This window comes from Bolinopsis microptera, chromosome 7, assembly GCF_026151205.1.
Source record: "Bolinopsis microptera isolate Bmic1 chromosome 7, MBARI_Bmic_1.0, whole genome shotgun sequence".
Classification (NCBI taxonomy): Eukaryota; Metazoa; Ctenophora; class Tentaculata; order Lobata; family Bolinopsidae; genus Bolinopsis; species Bolinopsis microptera.
In genome coordinates, this window is record NC_087078.1 from 285,105 (window position 1) to 309,444 (window position 24,340).

The 24,340-nt window shown below is 40.7% G+C and overlaps 2 protein-coding genes across 6 annotated transcripts in view; both read left to right on the forward strand.

The window, feature by feature from the left end:
• Positions 1–7,877, forward strand: part of LOC134817892 (rho GTPase-activating protein 6-like) — a 41,153-nt gene extending 33,276 nt beyond the window's left edge. For 2 of the 4 annotated variants that reach the window (XM_063827255.1, XM_063827256.1), the window contains 6 exons: positions 1,277–1,408; positions 3,235–3,398; positions 3,659–3,767; positions 4,141–4,270; positions 5,594–5,718; positions 6,060–7,876. In XM_063827255.1, the coding sequence (XP_063683325.1) occupies positions 1,277–1,408; positions 3,235–3,398; positions 3,659–3,767; positions 4,141–4,270; positions 5,594–5,718; positions 6,060–6,209 (810 nt within the window). In that variant the 3' untranslated portion in view covers positions 6,210–7,876. Of the gene's footprint in view, positions 1–1,276; positions 1,409–3,234; positions 3,399–3,658; positions 3,768–4,140; positions 4,271–5,593; positions 5,719–6,059 lie in introns of all 4 variants that reach the window. The other 2 variants (XM_063827258.1, XM_063827257.1) reach the window with 2 other exon arrangements.
• The window catches only part of LOC134817894 (uncharacterized), a 45,007-nt gene that overhangs the window by 16,337 nt on the left and 4,330 nt on the right, over positions 1–24,340 (forward strand). The window contains exon 1 of one of the 2 annotated variants that reach the window (XM_063827262.1): positions 16,128–16,238. The exons of the other annotated variant lie outside the window; for it this stretch is intronic. Coding sequence (XP_063683332.1) covers positions 16,202–16,238 — 37 coding nt within the window. The 5' untranslated portion in view covers positions 16,128–16,201. Of the gene's footprint in view, positions 1–16,127; positions 16,239–24,340 lie in introns of those variants that run through there. 2 annotated transcript variants of the gene reach the window in all.

Below are 24,340 nucleotides of genomic sequence, written 5' to 3' on the forward strand. Positions count from 1 at the left end.
GCTACTCTTTACAGTCAGTCAACTCGTTCACTTACTTTACTTACTTACTTACAGCTACTCTTCACAGTCAGTCAACTCGTTCACTTACTTTACTTACTTACTTACAGCTACTCTTTACAGTCAGTCAACTCGTTCACTTACTTTACTTACTTACTTACAGCTACTCTTTACAGTCAGTCAACTCGTTCACTTACTTTACTTACTAACTTACAGCTACTCTTTACAGTCAGTCAACTCGTTCACTTACTTTACTTACTTACTTACAGCTACTCTTTACAGTCAGTCAACTCGTTCACTTACTTTACTTACTAACTTACAGCTACTCTTTACAGTCAGTCAACTCGTTCACTTACTTTACTTACTTACTTACAGCTACTCTTTACAGTCAGTCAACTCGTTCACTTACTTTACTTACTTACTTACAGCTACTCTTTACAGTCAGTCAACTCGTTCACTTACTTTACTTACTTACTTACAGCTACTCTTTACAGTCAGTCAACTCGTTCACTTACTTTACTTACTTACTTACAGCTACTCTTTACAGTCAGTCAACTCGTTCACTTACTTTACTTACTTACTTACAGCTACTCTTCACAGTCAGTCAACTCGTTCACTTACTTTACTTACTTACTTACAGCTACTCTTTACAGTCAGTCAACTCGTTCACTTACTTTACTTACTAACTTACAGCTACTCTTTACAGTCAGTCAACTCGTTCACTTACTTTACTTACTTACTTACAGCTACTCTTTACAGTCAGTCAACTCGTTCACTTACTTTACTTACTTACTTACAGCTACTCTTTACAGTCAGTCAACTCGTTCACTTACTTTACTTACTTACTTACAGCTACTCTTTACAGTCAGTCAACTCGTTCACTTACTTTACTTACTTACTTACAGCTACTCTTTACAGTCAGTCAACTCGTTCACTTACTTTACTTACTTACTTACAGCTACTCTTTACAGTCAGTCAACTCGTTCACTTACTTTACTTACTAACTTACAGCTACTCATTACAGTTCATTGTTCAATTTTCCTCCAATTTAAGGGTCACCCTTAATTGCAGATTTGAGTCGTACCAAAGTGTTTACCTACCTTATATGTTACCTATGTTAATATCACCAAAGCAATTTCTTCCTTAATAAAATTGCTTAATAAAGGCCAGCTTACCCTTTAAAAACACGGTTAAGGGTGAACTTGTAACTGAAGAAGTTTTATAATCGTATCGCAGGTTACTACTAACAAGACACTACTAACTACTAACCATTACGCAGGTGGAATGTTATTTGAGAAAAGAAGTGCTGAGAAGGATGCAGGAAACTAAGCAGAGCCACTTTAACGATGTTTTGAACGGGTACACGGGCACTGAAGAGGACGGTAGAGGCCGCCTAACTCCTGATAACCAGGTAATCATAGTAACCAGGTAACCAGGTAACCAGGTAGCCAGGTAACCAGGTAACCAGGTAACTAGGTAACCAGGTAACCAGGTAACCAGGTAATCATAGTAACCAGGTAATCATAGTAACCAGGTAACCAGGTATCCAGGTAGCCAGGTAACCAGGTAACCAGGTAACTAGGTAACCAGGTAACCAGGTAACCAGGTAATCATAGTAACCAGGTAATCATAGTAACCAGGTAACCAGGTAACCAGGTAACCAGGTAAACAGCCTAACTCCTGATATCTCACTTGAAAGCAAGGTTTGAAGAGGCCGCCTAACTCCTGGTTACCTGGTAACCTGGTAACCTGGTAACCAGATAACCAGGTAACTAGGTAACCAGGTAACCAGGTAACCAGGTAACCAGGTAACCAGGTAACCAGGTAACCAGGTAACCAGCCTAACTCCTGATATCTCACTTGAAAGCAAGGTTTGTAATAATAATAAAAAATAAACGCTTGAAGGCATTCAAGACCGTTAAAAATCCGCAATTTTTTTCATCTTTTTTAACCTTTTTGCCAATGAGATTTATTTTGCCCAATTTGACCAGCTGGTGTAGGTCTCTCAATAATTATTTCACCGATTTCCTTTCGTGTGTAATAACGTCCAAAGCTGTGTTGCGAAAACTTACAAATGTGCAAGGTATCCAGGTAACCAGGTAACCAGGTAACCAGGCCTACGCGGTATCGTACCGTGTTTTAACTTGGGAGAATGACGTTACCATGGTAACACGTGACCAAGAGACAATTTTAACAAGTCTCACACCTCTCACAAACAAACTACACAGGACTACACTGTGGCGAGTAAGCGGAGAAGACTGCAGGACACAAGACTACAGGACACAAGACTACAGGACACAAGACTACAGGACACAAGACTTATACAGGACAGGCGAAATGAAGTGCAAAAACTCACACGAACTGACGAACAAACATACGCACGAGCTTACCAACAAACACAAACACGAGCTTATGACCAAACACAATGGATAGGAACTAGTGACAATGATTACACCGACCTTTACCCACAAATAATGCTCACTCCGACTGAATCACAAACTGAAATGTTTTCTTGCAATGTCCCGAAAGTTATTTTATCAAAACATGAACTTGAAGAAAATGTGTTGGAAGATGACACCTTTTACTACAAACCACAAACCGCCTACTTGAAAACATCTCATAGCACAAAAAGTTTAAATTCTAATAAATTGAACAATAACGTTGGGTATGAGTGTGAGAAGTGTGCAGGAAGCGGGGGTGAGAAGTGTGATAGTAACCTAAAATCAAGGATCAACACAATGTGGGGTGAGATGAGGAGACGAAGCAAGGAAAAGTGGGTGAGTTGGAAAACTGCCAATAAACTTAACTTGTCAAAGAGACTGACAAGATCTGTGTTTCTAAAACACTGGCGTGAGAATTATCATAGTTACCATGGTTACCGGCGTAAGAATCATCACTCTTCTTTACGTGATCTTTCTAACGTTGAAGTAAAAGCACTTTGTTACTGAGCACCTCCTTGACGATTTGTTATTTTTGAGACATTTCATAATTATATTTCTATGATCGTTTCTCTTGTTATAAAAGTTCAACGACGTGTCAAAAATTGTGTGAAATATATATTTCATAGTCATACAATTTTCTATATATAGAAAAATAAAGCGGGCTATTGCAAAAACGCTTAGTTCAGACCTTTTCTACAAGTTTACTACAAAAAATCTTTGAAAATGCTGACACTGCCATCACATAGCAGCTAAAACTGAATAACTATTGTAGAGAGTTTAAGAATGTATATTTCAGGGAGAGTCTAGGTCGAACTTGTCCTCCAGTCAGAACCTTTCCTCCAGTCAGAATCTGTCCTCCAACCAGCGCCACCTGATGAACGGGAGCAGCGGGTTTGTGAGTGGGGGATGCAGCAGTAATGGTAGCACTGAGAGTCTGCAATACAAACCCTGTTCTAACAAGTAAGCTACTCATTTAATTTCTTTCTTTTATCAAACATTTGAAACATTTCAAAGTGTGTTGTTGTCTAAATTCTATATTGACCATCTTATCGGACGTTATTTGACTGGATATTGTGTAAACGGACAAACACGCAAGGGGCCATCTACTTAGGACGTCCGCCAATATTTGAGCGCACATGAACGCTAGGGCCTCTATAAACAGTGTCTAATTGATGTCCGTTCGAATAAAGTTCTAGAAGGTATAGAATCTATACCTTCAGCAGAGACGAGTGCAGAATGGGATACTGTGAGAGACAGCACTCTTCACCAGAACTCAACAACCTCAACCTTGAAAAAGATAGTCGCAAACGTCTTAGCAGATCACTTGATGTAAGTGTAACACATGGTAACCGTTACGCCGCGCACTGGTCCATTGTCATGGTAACCGTTACGCTGCGCACTGGTCCATTGTCATGGTAACCGTTACGCTGCGCACTGGTCCATTGTCATGGTAACCGTTACGCCGCGCACTGGCCCATTGTCTTAGTTATAATCAAAGCATTTCTTAGCAAAGGGGTTAAATTTAATAAGTACTGCTATGCGATCCACACAGCGTCTGATGTACCAGTATGGAGACAAAATGGTACTGGTAGCAATGTTTGTCACTAAACGGAATTTAGATGTGCCGGGTTGGCATTGGCAAGTGAGTTACCATGGTAACAAGTGAGGATAGGTTCTCCTTATTTACAGCTTATGTTTGCAGAAGGACGACATCTGTGACAACTCAGTTAGTTACCATGACAACTCAGACATGCCCTTCGAGGTGGAAGATGCGACGAGTTCCAGCGAGGGACTATTTAGCAAAGACTCTGCATACGACCTGACTCCACCTTGTAAGTAAAAATTGTTCTTAGTTAGTTACCATGGTAACGTTACCTTGGCCAGTTGGTAGATCACCGACCGGCTATAAGCCGGCTACTAACCGGCTAATAGCCGTTTTCGCTGAATTACTTATAGCCGGCTCCTGACTATCGTTCAGTTTAGCTATAAAAATTGTAGCCGGCTATAAGCCGGCTTATAGCCGGTTAGTAGCCGCTTACATTTGTTGTTGAGCGACGGCTATTAGCCGGTTATAAGCCTGCTATTAGCCGTTTTGGTATTAAAAGTGGTTATAAGCCGGCTATAAGCCGGTTATAAGATATTAACTCAACTACATCGTACTGAACGATAGTCAGGAACCGGCTATAAGAAATTCAGTGAAAACGGCTATTAGCCGGTTATAAGCCGGCTATTAGCCGGCTACTAACCGGCTTATAGCCGGCTTATAGCCGGCTACAATTTTTATAGCCGGCTATAAGCCGGCTTATAGCCGGTTAGTAGCCGCTTACATTTGTTGTTGAGCGACGGCTATTAGCCGGTTATAAGCCTGCTATTAGCCGTTTTGGTATTAAAAGTGGTTATAAGCCGGCTATAAGCCGGTTATAAGATATTAACTCAACTACATCGTACTGAACGATAGTCAGGAGCCGGCTATAAGAAATTCAGTGAAAACGGCTATTAGCCGGTTATAAGCCGGTTATTAGCCGTTTAGGTATCGAAAGTGGTTATAAGCCGGTTATAAGATATTAACTCAGTTCAGTACGATGAAGTTAAGTTAATATCTTATAGCCGGCTTATAGCCGGCTTATAACCACTTTCGATACCTAAACGGCTAATAGCCGGCTTATAACCGGCTAATAGCCGTTTTCGCTGAATTACTTATAGCCGGCTCCTGACTATCGTTCAGTACGATGTAGTTGAGTTAATATCTTATAACCGGCTTATAGCCGGCTTATAACCACTTTCGATACCTAAACGGCTAATAGCCGGCTTATAACCGGCTGTAATAATTGTAGCCGGCTATAAGCCGGTTTATAGCCGGCTTTTAACCGGCTTATAGCCGGTCGGTGATCTACCAATTTCCCCGTTACCTTATATGGTAATGTAACCATGGTTAACATGACCTGACTCCACCTTGTAAGTAAGTTACCATGGTCAGCAATGTAACCATGATAGCGTGGTAGTTTGATTTATGTCAAACGGCCGTGATTTTGCCCAACTTTTCATTATATTCATACATTATGTGGACATATTATATAAATATATTCGTCCCTTCTGGGGCGCTAGTTTTAACGTAAGAAAGAGCTTACTTATCAACCCTCACCCTAATACTTTAGCGTCTCCAGTTTTCGAGAGAAACGCAAACGACAGAACACTGTTTTGCGCGAAACCAGGCAAGGCTTCTGCAAAATCTGGACTTGGAGCCCTCTCTCCCAACCAAACCTTCACCTCATTCCGTCTGGTTAGTAAATAGTATTACCTTATATGGCATTGTTACCATGGTGACACTCCCTTATATGGTATTGTTACCATGGTGACACTCCCTTATATGGTATTGTTACCGTGGTGACACTCCCTTATATGGTATTGTTACCATGGTGATACTCCCTTATATGGTAGTGTGGAGCTCTCTCTCTGATCAAAGCCCTATTTCATTCTGTTTAGTTCAGGTTAATAAAATAAATGGTTTTAAAGACTCTAACTGTAATGCTTGTTGTTCATTACCATGGTAACCACTGTAACCATAGCAACTAACTGATCTCCATCCATTAGTTGTTTGTACTAACTGTAATTCTATCCCAGGATAAGATGACTGTAGGAGGAAGTCAACAAGCTCCCGCTAGTCCCCGACTCGGTGAGTCCAGGAGAGCCGCCATGAAGAAAGGGAACCCCCGCAACTTGAGACCTCCGCGCAAAGTACTGGCAGAATCTCAGCGACAGAGTCAAGTGTAGCCATGGTAACCACTCTTACCTGAGTCAAGTGGTGTCCTTTTTTAGGCATCACGTGATAATTACTACATCACAGTTACTATGGTAACACAGCATCATGACATCACCCCGCGTGAAATGGCAGCTTGAGCCTTGAAGTGACGCCACAAATAGAAACATCTCGTCACGCATTGTCGAAGTGACGTCACAAATAGAAACATCTCGTCACGCATTGTTGAAGTGACGTCACAAATAGAAACATCTCGTCACGCATTGTTGATGTGACGTCACAAATAGAACCATCTCGTCACGCATTGTCGAAGTGACGTCACAAATAGAACCATCTCGTCACGCATTGTTGATGTGACGTTACAAATAGAAACATCTCGTCACGCATTGTCGAAGTGACGTTACAAATAGAACCATCTCGTCACGCATTGTTGATGTGACGTTACAAATAGAAACATCTCGTCACGCATTGTTGAAGTGACGTCACAAATAGAACCATCTCGTCACGCATTGTCGAAGTGACGTCACAAATAGAACCATCTCGTCACGCATTGTTGATGTGACGTTACAAATAGAAACATCTCGTCACGCATTGTTGAAGTGACGTCACAAATAGAACCATCTCGTCACGCATTGTCGAAGTGACGTTCTAGAAATACTCACTTTGACAGCTGTCTCCAAGGAAATCTTATTTCTTTGACCAAAAAACTAAAGTTTCGATATCAGTAAGAAGGTAACCGCCAAAAACAGGAAAATACTCAAATACAATGTGATCCGAGTTAAACTGACACAGTGGCTTTTCTATATCAAGCTACACAGAGTTACAGACTGTGTATAATAATGTTACAGACTGTATATAATACTATAACTGACTGTTATCGAAATGTTTATTAATTTAGCGTAGATTTTATCTTATTTTATTAAGATTTTAGTATCGATTTAATGCATGATATTTTTATACTGTAAGAATTTAAAACCATCTGACTCGTAAAATACTTTATTCACAGTAACCTTAAAATGTTGCACTGGCTTTTGTGAATTAAATGCATTATTTTTTCCAAACATTTGCATACCTTATCGGACATAATTGTCAAGGACAAGTTTTTCATAAACCAAATTTTCACGCTCATTACCGCCCAAAAATGAAAAATGTCCAACAAATTTTTGATGATTTTTAATAAGTGTTTTACTCCTTTTCTGAACTCTAGAATGTGACGGAGGAGTGATTATATTTGTTCTAGTATACTAATAAACTAATATAGTAATCGGCTACACAGTACACACATATCTACGCATATGTAGGGACACACACTAAAAAAAATAATTACCGGACTTTATTATTCACGGACCTTAATGCCACAGACATTATTTTCACGGACTTAATTATTCACGCTAAGGTCTTCAGCGTGAAAGTAATGTCCGCGCCGTGATAATTATGACCGATAAGGTAGTCATACATTTCAACATGCACCATGATATGAAATCATAAAATTTGCGGAAATTCGAATCAAAATGGTCCAGTATTAAAATGGTCCACGAATTCGGTGTTTAAATTTGAAGTAAAATGATAGTATTAGTGACAATAATCTGTATTGAATATTCCCACACTTCCGCTCTGTTTGGATTTCACTAGGTGCGGCCTATAAGTATATGAGGCTGCCTCTGCTCGACGGTGATTACGTTTAAATCTGATACAAATGAGTGCTGAAAAAGCTAAGTGAACATTTAAAACAGTGATGCACGCCGGTTCATTTTTCGCCAACCGGCAGCGGCGTGCCCAAAATGGCCCGGCGTGGCGGCGTTCGGCGGCGTGGAACATAATTTTGTCAAAATTTAGCTGAACTACAATTATCAATGCTACCATCAGAAAACTCTAGTTTGTACTTTCAACTTTCATGAGTATAATGACTTTAAGTGTTACAATACCTGGAATCAATGTTATTGTAATGTGACCTAATCACTGTTATTGTAATATGACCTAATTTTGTTAATTCCTGTTAATTCCTAATTCCTGTTATGTTTCAATAAATAGGAATGTTCATATTAAACGGCTAATACAAGAAAAAGGTCTTCCTTTTGTTAAAAGAAACATTGTATCGTCCAAAAAAATTTGCTTTGAAATTTTTTTAAATTTTCACGCCACGCCGACTTGAGAGGTATCGGCGTGGCGGCGTGTGAAAATGTGCCGGCGCGGCGGCGTCCGGCGGCGGCGTGCATCACTGATTTAAAACAAGAATTTCGCCGCGGCTAAACCACGCACGATCAATTTTCCCGGCCCTACGATGTACTTGTACCATTAATTCTTTTGAGTGAAAAGTGTGACTGGAAAAAAAGTGCAACATATTTACACACTATAATAAATGAATCCAGAAAATTGTGGAAAATAACTTTGCGAAGGAGGAACTTCACTGTAAGTGTAATTAATTAACACATAGCTAGCGTCGCGCGCAGCATAACAGATGCTTCCTATACACATAATTATAGGTTAGTGGTCTATATTGCGAAGGAGCAGACTTTTGTCGTCAACGTAGGACCGTCGGGCCACCTCATATATCCAAACCTGATTACTTATTCCCTACGATCTTTTTGTCTTCGGCAAGAGCAGGGAAAAAATCACTTCACATGTAGAGAGGAGGGGGTTGATTCTGGAGTTCAGTAAAATATTACATACACATATACGTGAATATTCCGGACTCAAACAGAAAATATACGTGAATATTCCGGACTCAAACAGTGAATATATGTGAATATTCCGGACTCAAACAGTGAATATACGTGAATATTCCGGACTCAAACAGAAAATATACGTGAATATTCCGGACTCAAACAGTGAATATACGTGAATATTCCGGACTCAAACAGTGAATATACGTGAATATTCCGGACTCAAACAGAGAATATGCGTGGTTATTCCGGACTCAAACAGTGAATATGCGTGAATATTCCGGACTCAAACAGAAAATATACGTGAATAATCCGGACTCAAACAGTGAATATACGTGAATATTCCGGACTCAAACAGAGAATATGCGTGGTTATTCCGGACTCAAACAGTGAATATACGTGAATATTCCGGACTCAAACAGAGAATATGCGTGGTTATTTCTGACTCAAACAGAGAATATACGTGAATATTCCGGACTCAAACAGTGATTATGCGTGGTTATTCCGGACTCAAACAGTGAATATACGTGAATATTCCGGACTCAAACAGAGAATATGCGTGAATATTCCGGACTCAAACAGAGAATATGCGTGAATATTCCGGACTCAAACAGTGAATATACGTGAATATTCCGGACTCAAACAGAGAATATACGTGAATATTCCGGACTCAAACAGTGAATATACGTGAATATTCCGGACTCAAACAGAGAATATACGTGAATATTCCGGACTCAAACAGTGAATATACGTGAATATTCCGGACTCAAACAGTGAATATACGTGAATATTCCGGACTCAAACAGAGAATATGCGTGGTTATTCCGGACTCAAACAGTGAATATGCGTGAATATTCCGGACTCAAACAGTGATTATGCGTGGTTATTCTGGACTCAAACACTCAAACAGTGAATATGCGTGGTTATTCCGGACTCAAACAGTGAATATACGTGAATATTCCGGACTCAAACAGTGAATATACGTGAATATTCCGGACTCAAACAGAGAATATACGTGGTTATTCTGGACTCAAACAGTGAATATGCGTGGTTATTTCTGACTCAAACAGAGAATATACGTGAATATTGCGGACTCAAACAGAGAATATACGTGGTTATTCCGGACTCAAACAGTGAATATACGTGGTTATTCTGGACTCAAACAGTGAATATGCGTGGTTATTCCGGACTCAAACAGTGAATATACGTGAATATTCCGGACTCAAACAGTGAATATACGTGAATATTCCGGACTCAAACAGTGAATATACGTGAATATTCCGGACTCAAACAGAGAATATGCGTGGTTATTCCGGACTCAAACAGTGAATATGCGTGAATATTCCGGACTCAAACAGTGATTATGCGTGGTTATTCTGGACTCAAACACTCAAACAGTGAATATGCGTGGTTATTCCGGACTCAAACAGTGAATATACGTGAATATTCCGGACTCAAACAGTGAATATACGTGAATATTCCGGACTCAAACAGAGAATATACGTGGTTATTCTGGACTCAAACAGTGAATATGCGTGGTTATTTCTGACTCAAACAGAGAATATACGTGAATATTCCGGACTCAAACAGAGAATATACGTGGTTATTCCGGACTCAAACAGTGAATATACGTGGTTATTCTGGACTCAAACAGTGAATATGCGTGGTTATTCCGGACTCAAACAGTGAATATACGTGAATATTCCGGACTCAAACAGAGATTATGCGTGGTTATTCCGGACTCAAACAGTGAATATGCGGGCGTCCATTATGACCAAATGCAGGATTTAACATATATGGATACTATTAAACAATTTATAGAGATGATATTTTTTAAATGTTGAGATGCTTTCTAAGAGTGGTGATTGAACCATTCTCTGTTATAGGTTCCCGTTCATGTACGTTGATTTCCGTAAACCTAAAAAGTTTAATTTGCGTTTAGCTGGCATGTCACGTGACCAAAGGCTCCTCAGACACTCAGAAAAGCATTTTTACTCTATGACATTCGGAATTTGAGCGTTCAGGTCCTTGTTACCATGGTAACGCTCAGGTCCCAGAGATATAAACGTTTAGTGGTGCAGAGTGGTACAATACTAATCACCATATTTTTGACTCAAAATTTGAGGAACCTTTGCTACACGTTGTATACCTCTCTTGCACGCGAAGCGTGCACGCCGGCCGGCCGGCCGCGCGCGCTTCGCGCGCGATCAAAATGGGTTGCAGCGTGTGTCAAAGAAACCTCAGGTTACAAATAATAGATGTAGCGCTCCTATAGTAATGTTACCATGGTAATGTCTTTTTATAGATGCATACTGGAATAATAACTGTGAACTGTCAACTGTGCAGGATAAATGTTTTTTCAAATTATTGATTCTCTAACAGTTCTAACAGATATAAGTGCTGATATTTTGAAACACGAAGGGCTTCTTTTTGCCAATTTTCATGAAGTGTTAAAATTATTATTTTCACCGTGAAACTGCAATGAAATTTGTGACTTTTTGGATATTCCTTTGGTCTTTTCATATTATAATGATCAATAATAATTTGTACAAAAATCTCAATATTGTTGTTCACTTTGTACCATTCAGTTGAAAAACTACACTAGGTAGTGTTACCATGGTAATATTACCATGGTCACATTTACCATGGTAACAGTTGATGCAGAGTCCTACAAAAAGTGTTCACACTTAACAAATGCAATTACAACACTCTCTACAGGGCTGTACCACTTACAATATATCACAAGCCCGGCTATCTTCCAGGCAACCTGGCTGACAGTGTCTTTCTGACAGTGTGAGTAGTTTCCGTATTATCGGAGTTCATAGTTGCAGTGCGTACTTTCGTTTCGGCTGCGATTATCAAATTAAAGTTGTGTTTTGATTGTATTTTTTTTCTTGAAATTTTCAAATTTTTGTTTTTTGTTAATTTTCTAAGTATACACTGCTATTTTACTTTTATAAAGCGAGTCCCTGCTAGTTATATTTTATATGTATTATACACGACTATTACTATTAGAGTGGTAGCTCGTCAACACAGCAGGTTTTGATGATAAATAATTGAGCGGAAAAACCTTGTCACGCCGGGATGCTTGTAGTTAAGCTAAAATTGGTGACATCTAATTCTAATTAAGTAATTAAGACCTCAAACTAACCCTAACCCCCCCCTCAAACTCTTTTATTCAGTACAGACTTGACGACTTGCCAGTACTGATTATATGAATAATTACACAGTTACCATGGTAACGTTATCTTATAATTACGCAGTTTGTACGTGAGCATCCTCATCATTTGCATGAATGTAAATTGTTAGATTGTACATGCATATTGGATAATGGATATTATATATTATATAATGGATATTATATATTGGGTTTTGGCTATAATTCTATAGTACAAAGACGAATATTATTGAAATTTTGCTTGCAATGAAGTTCTGACAAAATCCTCGTTTCTTCAATGCAGCGGAACAGGAAACTTATTTAAGATATAACTATAAGGAACCACAGAAAACAAACTCCATGCACGATTTCTATTTTCTTGATATTATTTGGAATGATCTCAATATAGAATTAAGTGAGCTATATACAGTATATAGTATACTATTACTATATACTATATACTGTATACTATATAATGTATAATATACTGTCTACTACTCTACTATATAATGTATATACTATATAGTATATACTATATAATGTATATACTGTCTACTATATAATGTATATACTGTCTACTACTCTACTATAATGTTATTTCCCTGCCACTCCTCAACACAGGCAGGAGACTGGACAAGAGGAATCAATTTCATAGGATCTGCTTCATAATTCAAGAAACCAATATTGATATGCTTCATTAGTAGTATATACTACTTTCATTCATGATAATCTATCTCTATATAATTACAAAAACTATACAGTATATCAATAAGGAAGGAACTGCAACAGTGACGAAAGGAGAAGTAAACCGGGAAACGAGATCTATAAGAGAGTGGAGCTAACTACTTCTAGCGAGCGTTGGTTACTTAGTAACCAACCAGTTATCTAGTAACTAGCCAGTTACCTAGTAACCAGCCAGTTACCTAGTAACCAACCAGTTATCTAGTAACTAGCCAGTTACCTAGTAACTAGCCAGTTACCTAGTGACCAGCCAGTTACCTAGTGACCTGCCAGTTACCTAGTAACAAGCCAGTTACCTAGTGACAAGCCAGTTACCTAGTGACCAGCCAGTTACCTAGTGACCTGCCAGTTACCTGGAAACCAGTCAGTTACCTAGTGACAAGCCAGTTACCTAGAAACCAGCCAGTTATCTAGAAACCAACCAGTTACCTAGTGACACGCCAGTTACCTAGTAACACGCCAGTTACCTAGTGACAAGCCAGTTACCAGGTACCAGCCAGTTACCTAGTAACACGCCAGTTACCAGGTACCAGCCAGTTACCTAGTAACACGCCAGTTACCTAGTAACCAGCCAGTTACCTAGAAACCAGCCAGTTACCTAGTAACACGCCAGTTACCTAGTGACAAGCCAGTTACCAGGTACCAGCCAGTTACCTAGTAACACGCCAGTTACCAGGTACCAGCCAGTTACCTAGTAACACGCCAGTTACCTAGTAACCAGCCAGTTACCTAGAAACCAGCCAGTTACCTAGTAACACGCCAGTTACCAGGTACCAGCCAGTTACCTAGTAACACGCCAGTTACCAATACCAGGTACCAGCCAGTTACCTAGCTTGCTGAATGGAATGGGGATCTTGCACAGCATCTATCTCACTATGTCTTCACCCGATCAGCCTATTTCAGGTATTACAAACAGAGATCATATCAAAAGTAGTGACATTTCTGTAGTGTGCGCTGTAGTATTGGGTAACAGGCTTGTCCGCAACCGCCGAACGCCGCCGCCGCTGGTCAATTTGACCACGCCGCACGCCGCCGGTACCACCCCCGGCGTACGACGGCGTCAGGCGCGGCGTGGCGTGAATTAAGTAAAATCGAATTTTTCCGTATGATCATTGCATGCATTTAAAAGTTTCACTCGAAATTCGATTTCAGATTGAAAAATAAAATAAATAGATAAATAAAATTAAAATCAAATTTTTGCACAGCTCAAATTTACTCAAATTTTCGGAAAAAAAAGCACAATAATAGACCACCTGTCTGTCTTACGCCGGCGTACACCGCCGCCGCCCGTAGGTTTCGGGCTCACGCCGCCGCCGACTGGTTTAGCCACGGCGGACAAGCCTGTTGGTTAATATTTCAATAATACACATTGTTTGTTTGGGCCACGTTCATCTGTTTATTTTACGGTGTGTTTGTTAAATGAAACAACCGAAGCGGGAATTTTTGGTAACCAAAAAGTTATTAAAAGTAGCACATTTTGTAAAATGTGTGGTGGGCTACGGTAAACCAAAAAGTTATTAAAAGTAGCACATTTTGTAAAATGTGTGGTGGGCTACGGTAAACCAAAAAGTTATTAAAAGTAGCACATTTTGTAAAATGTGTGGTGGGCTACGGTAAACCAAAAAGTTATTAAAAGTAGCACATTTTGTAAAATGTGTGGTGGGCTACGGTAAACCAAAAAGTTATTAAAAGTAGCACATTTTGTAAAATGTGTGGTGGGCTACGGTAAACCAAAAAGTTATTAAAAGTAGCACATTTTGTAAAATGTGTGGTGGGCTACGGTAAATAATCAATACATTTTTTATCTCATCGACATCTGCAGTAGTGTAAACCTTGTAAACCTTAATCTGGTGGATTCGTGTAGTGTTATTGAGTCCCATTTTGATAGTTCTTTTATTCAAATTTCTGATTGTTTCTGAATAGACTCAGTGAAGACAGATTCTAATGGAAATAAATAGCTGAATAACGTATCGACATTTCTACGTGATCACTATTTGATCTATAAAAATCGATCATGAGACTTGAGTGGAGGGAAAGGGAACCTTTGATGAAACTCTCGGAAAAGCTCGGTAGCGGCTTGATATTATACACCTCACATATATTGACATCCTTCGGATTCTACAGATTTGGAAAAAAAACTATCTCTGTTCGGACGTTGAAGCCGCCCTAAGTCGAGTAAGTCGAGTTTACTATGTGAATTACTGTACCATGTATATCTAGAGTATGCTAATGTTTATACCATACATACCACAGTAGATGTACTCTACAATACCTTACTCGGGAATATTATGACTGGGATAAAGTGGTGGGTTTTGGAAAATTCCGCCATATTTTTCCAAGTCATTAATTTTCCCAGTCATAAATTAACGCGCTATAATATTCCCGAGTAAGGTAAACTAATAGTAATACATTTTGATGCTTGGTGGGTTTTGGAAAATTCCGCCATATTTTTCCCGGTCATTAATTTTCCCAGTCATAAATTAACGCGCTATAATATTCCCGAGTAAGGTAAACTAATAGTAATACATTTTGATGCTTGGTGGGTTTTGGAAAATTCCGCCATATTTTTCCCGGTCGTTAATTTTCCCAGTCATAAATTAACCCGCTATAATATTCCCGAGTAAGGTATACATCACAGTAGATGTACTCTACAATACATGCCACAGTAGATGTACTCTACAATGCATACCACAGCTGTAGATGTACGTGCTTCATATTCATATTTTTTCAGAACAGCTAAGCTAGCCTCCAAACTCGAACCTCAATGTTTGTGGCACAACAAATTACTTTGTTGCGAACAGTACATTTCTCATTTCTCAAACTTGGTATTATTGCTACAAAATAGAGCAGCAATATTACAATAGTGACCGACACCTCCGCAAGCAATATTACAATAGTGACCGCTACCTCCGCGGAGCGTTCAGTAATAAGCAGTGAAGCAGTCAGGTGCATTGTGTCCGTCCGTCCGTTTTACAAGCACAGCTGATAAAATAGCTGATAAGGTGGCCTGTAAAACCAGATATCACCGAGCACTTCACGCTACTTTGTAACGCTGCGTTCAAATCAAGCTCTCTCTCTCTCTCTCTCTCCCACTGTATCTGTATAGGGTGTAATGAGTGCATGCCAGTGCGCGCTCTCTGCTTTATCACGCGTTATTCGTATTACTATCTGCAGCCTTTGTGATCCGCCTCTCTGGATCAGAGAAATGTAGCGCATCTCATCCTTTGTACTCTACTTGATATGATCCCTGCTTCCAGCTCTTTCTAGCACTCTTTTTAAACTGCCCTCGTCAAAGGAAACTACGTATACAGGTGAGTTTCTGCGTTTTGATAAGCAGGATGTTAAAACTGATAACGAGGGAGACTAGAGTCGAGATCAGTATTGAGCTATACTTTGTTTTGATGTAGGAAAATCGCTTTTAGTTTGAGCCAACTTATACTTAGATATGCAAAATAACAAATACTCCTTTCTGTCCAACTATGGTGAGTGTAAAGAATACAGCGTAGAATACCAATAAATTGTAAAATAGAGCTTTTATGATCAGTATTATAAATTCATTTTGTGGAATTTAATTATAAATCAAAAGAACCACTGTTACGTGCAGTTAGTGTAAACGTACAATAAAATAGTGACCGATTTTACAAGGATTGAAAGATTTGAATTATTGTTAAGCAATTGTAATGCCAGACTGAAAAAATAAATAAATAGCAAATAACAGAAAGAATCTATTCTTTAAAACCAGTAAATTTATGAAATAACCGGATATACAGTATCAATGTTAGCAAACAACTTTAGCGTTCCCTCCCAGTGCTTTAAAAAACTTTAGAAGCAATCTCCGTGTTGATTTGTCCGACGTATGGGTTTTCTAGATAGCGTCTATTTTTTCTTCATTCGTCGGAAAGGGGCGACAGTGAGCCTTGACAGGAAACTATTTCTTGAATCAGTTTTCAATTCATCAGAGAAACATGCATTTGCAGTTTTGCTGAGATTTTGCCTTTAATAAAATTGTATTTGTAAAGCATGTCAGTATCGTCAGTGGAGCAATGACGATAAGTATTCGCTTCACTACGTAGTACTGTAGCATCATTCTGCTTGTTTACTGCGTCCTGCTAGTAACCTAGTGACCAGCCAGTTACCTAGTGACACTACTCACGTGCTGTATTTAAGTGTCACTACTACTAAAACTAGAGCAGTTTCTTAGCCTAGGCTGTATCCGGATTGATTGACAAATATCCTTGTGACCGATGGTACTACTGAGTGCTGGTACCATCGGTACACATGCAGTTTGTTAGTTACCATGGTAACGTTACCATGGTAACGGCACGCATTTCAGAGGTGTTTATCCGGCTGAACGCTCACTGAGATCAACACAGTCAGCCTATCAGAAGTAGAGGAATAGCTTCTGTGTAGGTTCCGTGGGTTGGATTTTCTCAGTTCTTCATCTGCACGGCCAGGCGGATGTGTGATGATGCTGTGTTACCATAGTAACCTGGGTGTGTGATTGATATAATACATTGCCCCTGATTGTGGTTCATATCGTCCTATAGTGCAGCAAAGAGCAAGCCTTGATTATATCATTATTTTATTTAAAACCTGGTGAGTGGTGAGGTCTTATTCCAGGTCAATCAGTTTGACACAGAACCAGGTTACCATAGTAACACAGAACCAATCCAAATTGAAAAGTTTTCCGAGATTTGTATGAGTTGGGATTTGGGAAGAACCTCGATACCAAATTGAAAGCTGCTAAAGATTGTATACGGTTATTTGAGGTTATTTTGAACTTTTAGGAATTTTGCACTTCAGTAATATGCTCTGTCGACACTGCCTCGCTACATTTTCTTTTTTCAACAAGCCAATAATTACATCTTTCTGAGGACACGAATTTTAGAGCTTTTAAAAAGCCTAAATGTCTTTACAGAGGCCCTTAAAGTGCTTTTAACGCTTTTTAAATGTAACCAAGTTGAAATCAAACAGAAAGGTTTGAGCAAGTATTTACTAATTCAATGAGACCGTCCACCAGGGTAGGTAGGTATGGGGGTGGGGGGGAGCGCCACTAGGTAGGTGCAGTGGCGGGGGGGGGGGGGGGGGGCGCCACTAGGTAGGTGCAGTGGCGGGGTGGGGGGGAGCGCCACTAGGTAGGTGCAGTGGCGGGGGGGGGGGGGGGGGGGGGCGCCACTAGGTAGGTGCAGTGGCGGGGGGGGGGGGCGCCACTAGGTAGGTGCAGTGGCGGGGGGCGCCACTAGGTAGGTACAGTATGGGGGGGGGGGGGGGCCACTAGGTAGGTGCAGTGGGGGGGGGGCGCCACTAGGTAGGTGCAGTGAGGGGGGCGCCAATAAGTAGGTGCAGTGGGGGGGGGGGCGCCACTAGGTAGGTGCAGTGAGTGAAATGTCAAAGGTTGCCAAGGTTATTCACACTCCCGTAGAATTGGAATTCTAGCACCAAAAATGAAAGAATTAAAACTTCTTATCCACTTATCTGATCGCTTAAAATGGAGGAAGCAATGGGCCTGTAAAGGAGAATGGAATCTGTTGCACTGAGAGCTAGCTGTGTTGCACTAAGAGCTAGCTGTGTTGCACTAAGAGCTAGCTGTGTTGCACTAAGAGCTAGCTGTGTTGCACTGAGAGCTAGCTGTGTTGCACTAAGAGCTAGCTGTGTTGCACTAAGAGCTAGCTGTGTTGCACTAAGAGCTAGCTGTGTTGCACTACGAGCTAGCTGTGTTGCACTAAGAGCTAGCTGTGTTGCACTAAGAGCTAGCTGTGTTGCACTAAGAGTTAGCTGTGTTGCACTAAGAGCTAGCTGTGTTGCACTAAGAGCTAGCTGTGTTGCACTAAGAGCTAGCTGTGTTGCACTAAGAGCTAGATGTGTTGCACTAAGAGCTAGATGTGTTGCACTAAGAGCTAGCTGTGTTGCACTTAGAGCTAGCTGTGTTGCACTAAGATCTAGCTGTGTTGAACTAAGAGCTAGCTGTGTTGCACTAAGAGCTAGCTGTGTTGCACTAAGAGTTACCTGTGTTGCACTGAGAGCTAGCTGTGTTGCACTAAGAGCTAGCTGTGTTGCACTAAGAGCTAGCTGTGTTGCAATAAGAGCTAGCTGTGTTGCACTAAGAGCTAGCTGTGTTGCACTAAGAGCTAGCTGTGTTGCACTAAGAGCTAACTGTGTTGTACTAAGAGCTAGCTGTGTTGCACTGAGAGCTAGCTGTGTTGCACTAAGAGCTAGCTGTGTTGCACTAAGAGCTAGCTGTGTTGCACTAAGAGCTAGCTGTGTTGCACTAAGAGCTAGCTGTGTTGCACTAAGAGCTAGCTGTGTTGCACTAAGAGCTAGCTGTGTTGCACTAAGAGCTAGCTGTGTTGCACTAAGAACTAGCTGTGTTGCACTAAGACCTAGCTGTGTTGCACTAAGAGCTAGCTGTGTTGCTCTAAGAGCTAGCTGTGTTGCACTAAGAGCTAGCTGTGTTGCACTAAGAGCTAGCTGTGTTGCACTAAGAGCTAGCTGTGTTGCACTAAGAACTAGCTGTGTTGCACTAAGACCTAGCTGTGTTGCACTAAGAGCTAGCTGTGTTGCACTGAGAGCTAGCTGTGTTGCACTAAGAGCTAGCTGTGTTGCACTAAGAGCTAACTGTGTTGCACTAAGAGCTAGCTGTGTTGCACTAAGAGCTAGCTGTGTTGCACTAAGAGCTAGTTGTGTTGCACTAAGAGCTAGCTGTGTTGCACTAAGAGCTAGCTGTGTTGCACTAAGAGCTAGCTGTGTTGCACTAAGAGCTAGCTGTGTTGCACTAAGAGCTAGCTGTGTTGCACTAAGAGCTAGCTGTGTTGCACTAAGAGCTAGCTGTGTTGCACTAAGAGCTAGCTGTGTTGCACTAAAAGCTAGCTGTGTTGCACTAAGAGCTAGCTGTGTTGCACTAAGAGCTAGCTGTGTTGCACTAAGAGCTAGCTGTGTTGCACTAAGAGCTAGCTGTGTTGCACTAAAAGCTAGCTGTGTTGCACTAAGAGCTAGCTGTGTTGCACTAAGAGCTAGCTGTGTTGCACTAAGAGCTAGCTGTGTTGCACTAAGAGCTAGCTGTGTTGCACTAAGAGCTAGCTGTGTTGCACTAAGAGCTAGCTGTGTTGCACTAAAAGCTAGCTGTGTTGCACTAAGAGCTAGCTGTGTTGCACTAAAAGCTAGCTGTGTTGCACTAAGAGCTAGCTGTGTTGCACTAAGAGCTAGCTGTGTTGCACTAAGAGGTAGTTGTGTTGCACTAAGAGCTAGCTGTGTTGCACTAAGAGCTAGCTGTGTTGCACTAAGAGCTAGCTGTGTTGCACTAAGAGCTAGCTGTGTTGCACTAAGAGCTAGCTGTGTTGCACTAAGAGCTAGCTGTGTTGCACTAAAAGCTAGCTGTGTTGCACTAAGAGCTAGCTGTGTTGCACTAAAAGCTAGCTGTGTTGCACTAAGAGCTAGCTGTGTTGCACTAAGAGCTAGCTGTGTTGCACTAAGAGGTAGTTGTGTTGCACTAAGAGCTAGCTGTGTTGCACTAAGAGCTAGCTGTGTTGCACTAAGAGCTAGCTGTGTTGCACTAAGAGCTAGCTGTGTTGCACTAAGAGCTAGCTGTGTTGCACTAAGAGCTAGCTGTGTTGCACTAAGAGCTAGCTGTGTTGCATTAAGAGCTAGCTGTGTTGCACTAAGAGCTAGCTGTGTTGCACTAAGAGCTAGCTGTGTTGCACTAAGAGCTAGCTGTGATATAATCACTGTCACTGCTCGAAAACAATCCTCACACATTGGAATAAGAACTTAAGAATATTCTATCGTATATTTGATTTTCTGCGTTCTTTTCCATATAAGTTTTGGCATTATAAGCTGATTATCATGGCAAGTACTGTGTTACCTACTAACTAGCTGATTATCATGAATATTATATTCTTGACACGTCACAGGTTGTTCAATCCGAGAGTGATTAATTTCGGAGTGTAATTTTGGAAAAGGAATGGCTACCTCGCAATCAGGAGATTGACGTTGCTTGACATGTTGCACTAAGAACTAGCTGTGTTAATATAATAACGATCCGGCTACCACTTGTGCGGGTTTCTTGTCTATAAAAAGGTTCATAACAATCCATCCTAGTAGTACTAGTAGTAGTAGTAGCACCACTAGCTACTCAGTCTACACACTCGCTTACCACTAGATAACACAGTACTTGCCATGGTATCAGGGACTAGGAGCAGCTAAATGTTAAGGTTTGCAGTATATACGGTACATTGAATAATGATGAGTAAGCACCAAGCAGCTAGAAAGCTGCAGCTAGTAGCAGTAATACAGGTAGTAGTAGTAATAGTAATACAGTAGCAGGCAGCTAGTAGCAGTAATACAGGTAGTAGTAATAGTAATACAGTAGCAGGCAGCTAGTAGCAGTAATACAGGTAGTAGTAGTAGTAATAGTAATACAGTAGCAGGCAGCTAGTAGCAGTAATACAGGTAGTAGTAGTAGTAGTAATACAGTAGCAGGCAGCTAGTAGCAGTAATACAGGTAGTAGTAGTAGTAATAGTAATACAGTAGCAGGCAGCTAGTAGCAGTAATACAGGTAGTAGTAGTAGTAGTAATACAGTAGCAGGCAGCTAGTAGCAGTAATACAGGTAGTAGTAGTAGTAGTAATACAGTAGCAGGCAGCTAGTAGCAGTAATACAGGTAGTAGTAGTAATAGTAATACAGTAGCAGGCAGCTAGAAAGCTGTAGCTAGTAGCAGTAATACAGCTGGTAGTAGTAGTAGTAGTAATACAGTAGCAGGCAGCTAGTAGCAGTAATACAGGTAGTAGTAGTAATAGTAATACAGTAGCAGGCAGCTAGTAGCAGTAATACAGGTAGTAGTAGTAGTAATACAGTAGCAGGCAGCTAGTAGCAGTAATACAGGTAGTAGTAGTAATAGTAATACAGTAGCAGGCAGCTAGTAGCAGTAATACAGGTAGTAGTAGTAGTAGTAATACAGTAGCAGGCAGCTAGTAGCAGTAATACAGGTAGTAGTAGTAATAGTAATACAGTAGCAGGCAGCTAGTAGCAGTAATACAGGTAGTAGTAGTAGTAGTAATACAGTAGCAGGCAGCTAGTAGCAGTAATACAGGTAGTAGTAATAGTAATACAGTAGCAGGCAGCTAGTAGCAGTAATACAGGTATAGTAGTAGTAGTAGTAATACAGTAGCAGGCAGCTAGTAGCAGTAATACAGGTAGTAGTAGTAGTAGTAATACAGTAGCAGGCAGCTAGTAGCAGTAATACAGGTAGTAGTAGTAGTAATAGTAATACAGTAGCAGGCAGCTAGTAGCAGTAATACAGGTAGTAGTAATAGTAATACAGTAGCAGGCAGCTAGTAGCAGTAATACAGGTAGTAGTAGTAGTAGTAATACAGTAGCAGGCAGCTAGTAGCAGTAATACAGGTAGTAGTAATAGTAATACAGTAGCAGGCAGCTAGTAGCAGTAATACAGGTAGTAGTAGTAATAGTAATACAGTAGCAGGCAGCTAGTAGCAGTAATACAGGTAGTAGTAGTAATAGTAATACAGTAGCAGGCAGCTAGTAGCAGTAATACAGGTATAGTAGTAGTAGTAGTAATACAGTAGCAGGCAGCTAGTAGCAGTAATACAGGTAGTAGTAGTAATAGTAATACAGTAGCAGGCAGCTAGTAGCAGTAATACAGGTAGTAGTAGTAATACAGTAGCAGGCAGCTAGTAGCAGTAATACAGGTAGTAGTAGTAGTAGTAATACAGTAGCAGGCAGCTAGAAAGCTGCAGCTAGTAGCAGTAATACAGGTAGTAGTAGTAATACAGGTAGTAGTAGTAATAGTAATACAGTAGCAGGCAATCAGTCGGATGAGTCTGCTGGAAATGGATATTCCTGCACTGCAATTTATACAGGATAATCAGACAGACTCGCTCTGTGAGCTTACTCTAGTACATAGGCTGAGAGATCAGGCAGACTCAAGCTTACTGTGAGCTAGTTCTGTGTGCTTGTTAGCCAGCATCATTTTATCATTATACCTGATCAGCGAGCTGAGTTTGTACTGACATTATCCCTACACTACTAGTACTGTGTTGTTTGCGCTTCTTCCTCTCTCACTATTTAGCAGTGTCAAGAAGCATACTGCCTTTATTATAGCAAGTGTATTGTTTCTTATTCATCTATTCTTCTGTCACAAACAACCTGTACTTGTAACAAGTGGGAATACTTGACGTGATTGTGATTGACGTGTGACGTAGAATGTGCAGTGTATTACTCACTGTGTGTTAGCACGTGGGCTGTGTGTGTTAGCACGTGGGCTGTGTGTGTTAGCACGTGGGCTGTGTGTGTTAGCACGTGGTCTGTGTGTGTTAGCACGTGCAGCATTGTCCCCTCTATACTACAACTGTATTGTCTAAATACAATCTTCTGATCACTCTGATCCAGGGTTCTGTGTGTATCTTGTCTTTAGTAGAGGACAGGCACTAGCTCACTATGGGTGTTTACTGTTTACCTGCTACTACTACTGCAGCAGGGGGGGGGGGGGGAGGGGAGGGGGGCAGCAGGGGGGCAGCAGGGGGGGGGGGGCAACGTTATGCCTTTCACTCAGTACTGCAGGAGTGTATTCTCCAGTCTACTTTTCTAGTCCATGTCACATACTGTGCTCTACAAATGCTAATCGTCTTGGAGCAACAAGGGTTAGTTAAGGCTCACATGTCGCCAGCTTTTGTCTTGCTGATCACGTGATGCAATCCGCCCACGTGCTGATCACGTGATGTGCACGTGGGCGGATTAGTGAGGCTGCAGACTCCACTTAGAGTAGCTGTGTGATAGGCAGCTTTGTTATCTGCCTAATCTTAACGTGTACTCTCTACAATCCCATTCTTATCTGCATGTTAACTAATAGTTGCCCATTCTTTTCAGCTTTTGGCAGGACTCCAGGTATTTGTGATGAGAGGGGCGCTTAAGCTACTGTTTCTCAGCTGAATCCGGGTCCATTTATTAACTTCCAATTAAAAGTGTGCTGCTATAATATGATTATCGTTATTTATTTTTTAACTGGCTTTGATGGGTAACCAGGAGTTGCATATAAACATGAGCACAGGTCCGAGGAGTCTTCTCCTCGCGTTTAAGATAGCGTTTCTTTTGTCGCATATAGATGGGTAGAATTGAAGAGAATATATTGGACAAACTTTATATTGCTCTATTTTCCATTTAATGTGCTAAACAGTAATCTGCTGCATTTAGGTGCCTCTGTGATATGATTTTAATGCAGCCAATTAGTGGTCTATAGGATCCGAGAGGCTTATACTTATAGTAGTACATTAATGATACACAGTAGTATTACTAGCTACAGACTGTATATCTGCAGTAGTATTACTAGCAACTAGTAGCTTATAATCCTGCACCCACTGGTACAGACTGTACTACAGCTGCAGTAGCTGGGCTTGCTTCCTCCGATCCTACTATAATAAAGCCTAGTAGCTCTAGTACTAGTAGCAGCATCACTAATAGTATTGCAATCTCTGATAGATACTTCATTTAATGCAGTAAATGTAAAAGTGTAGATATTCGATATCGCATCGTCAGCTAGCTAGTTCGGCTCAGATCTTGTTCCACCCTTTAACA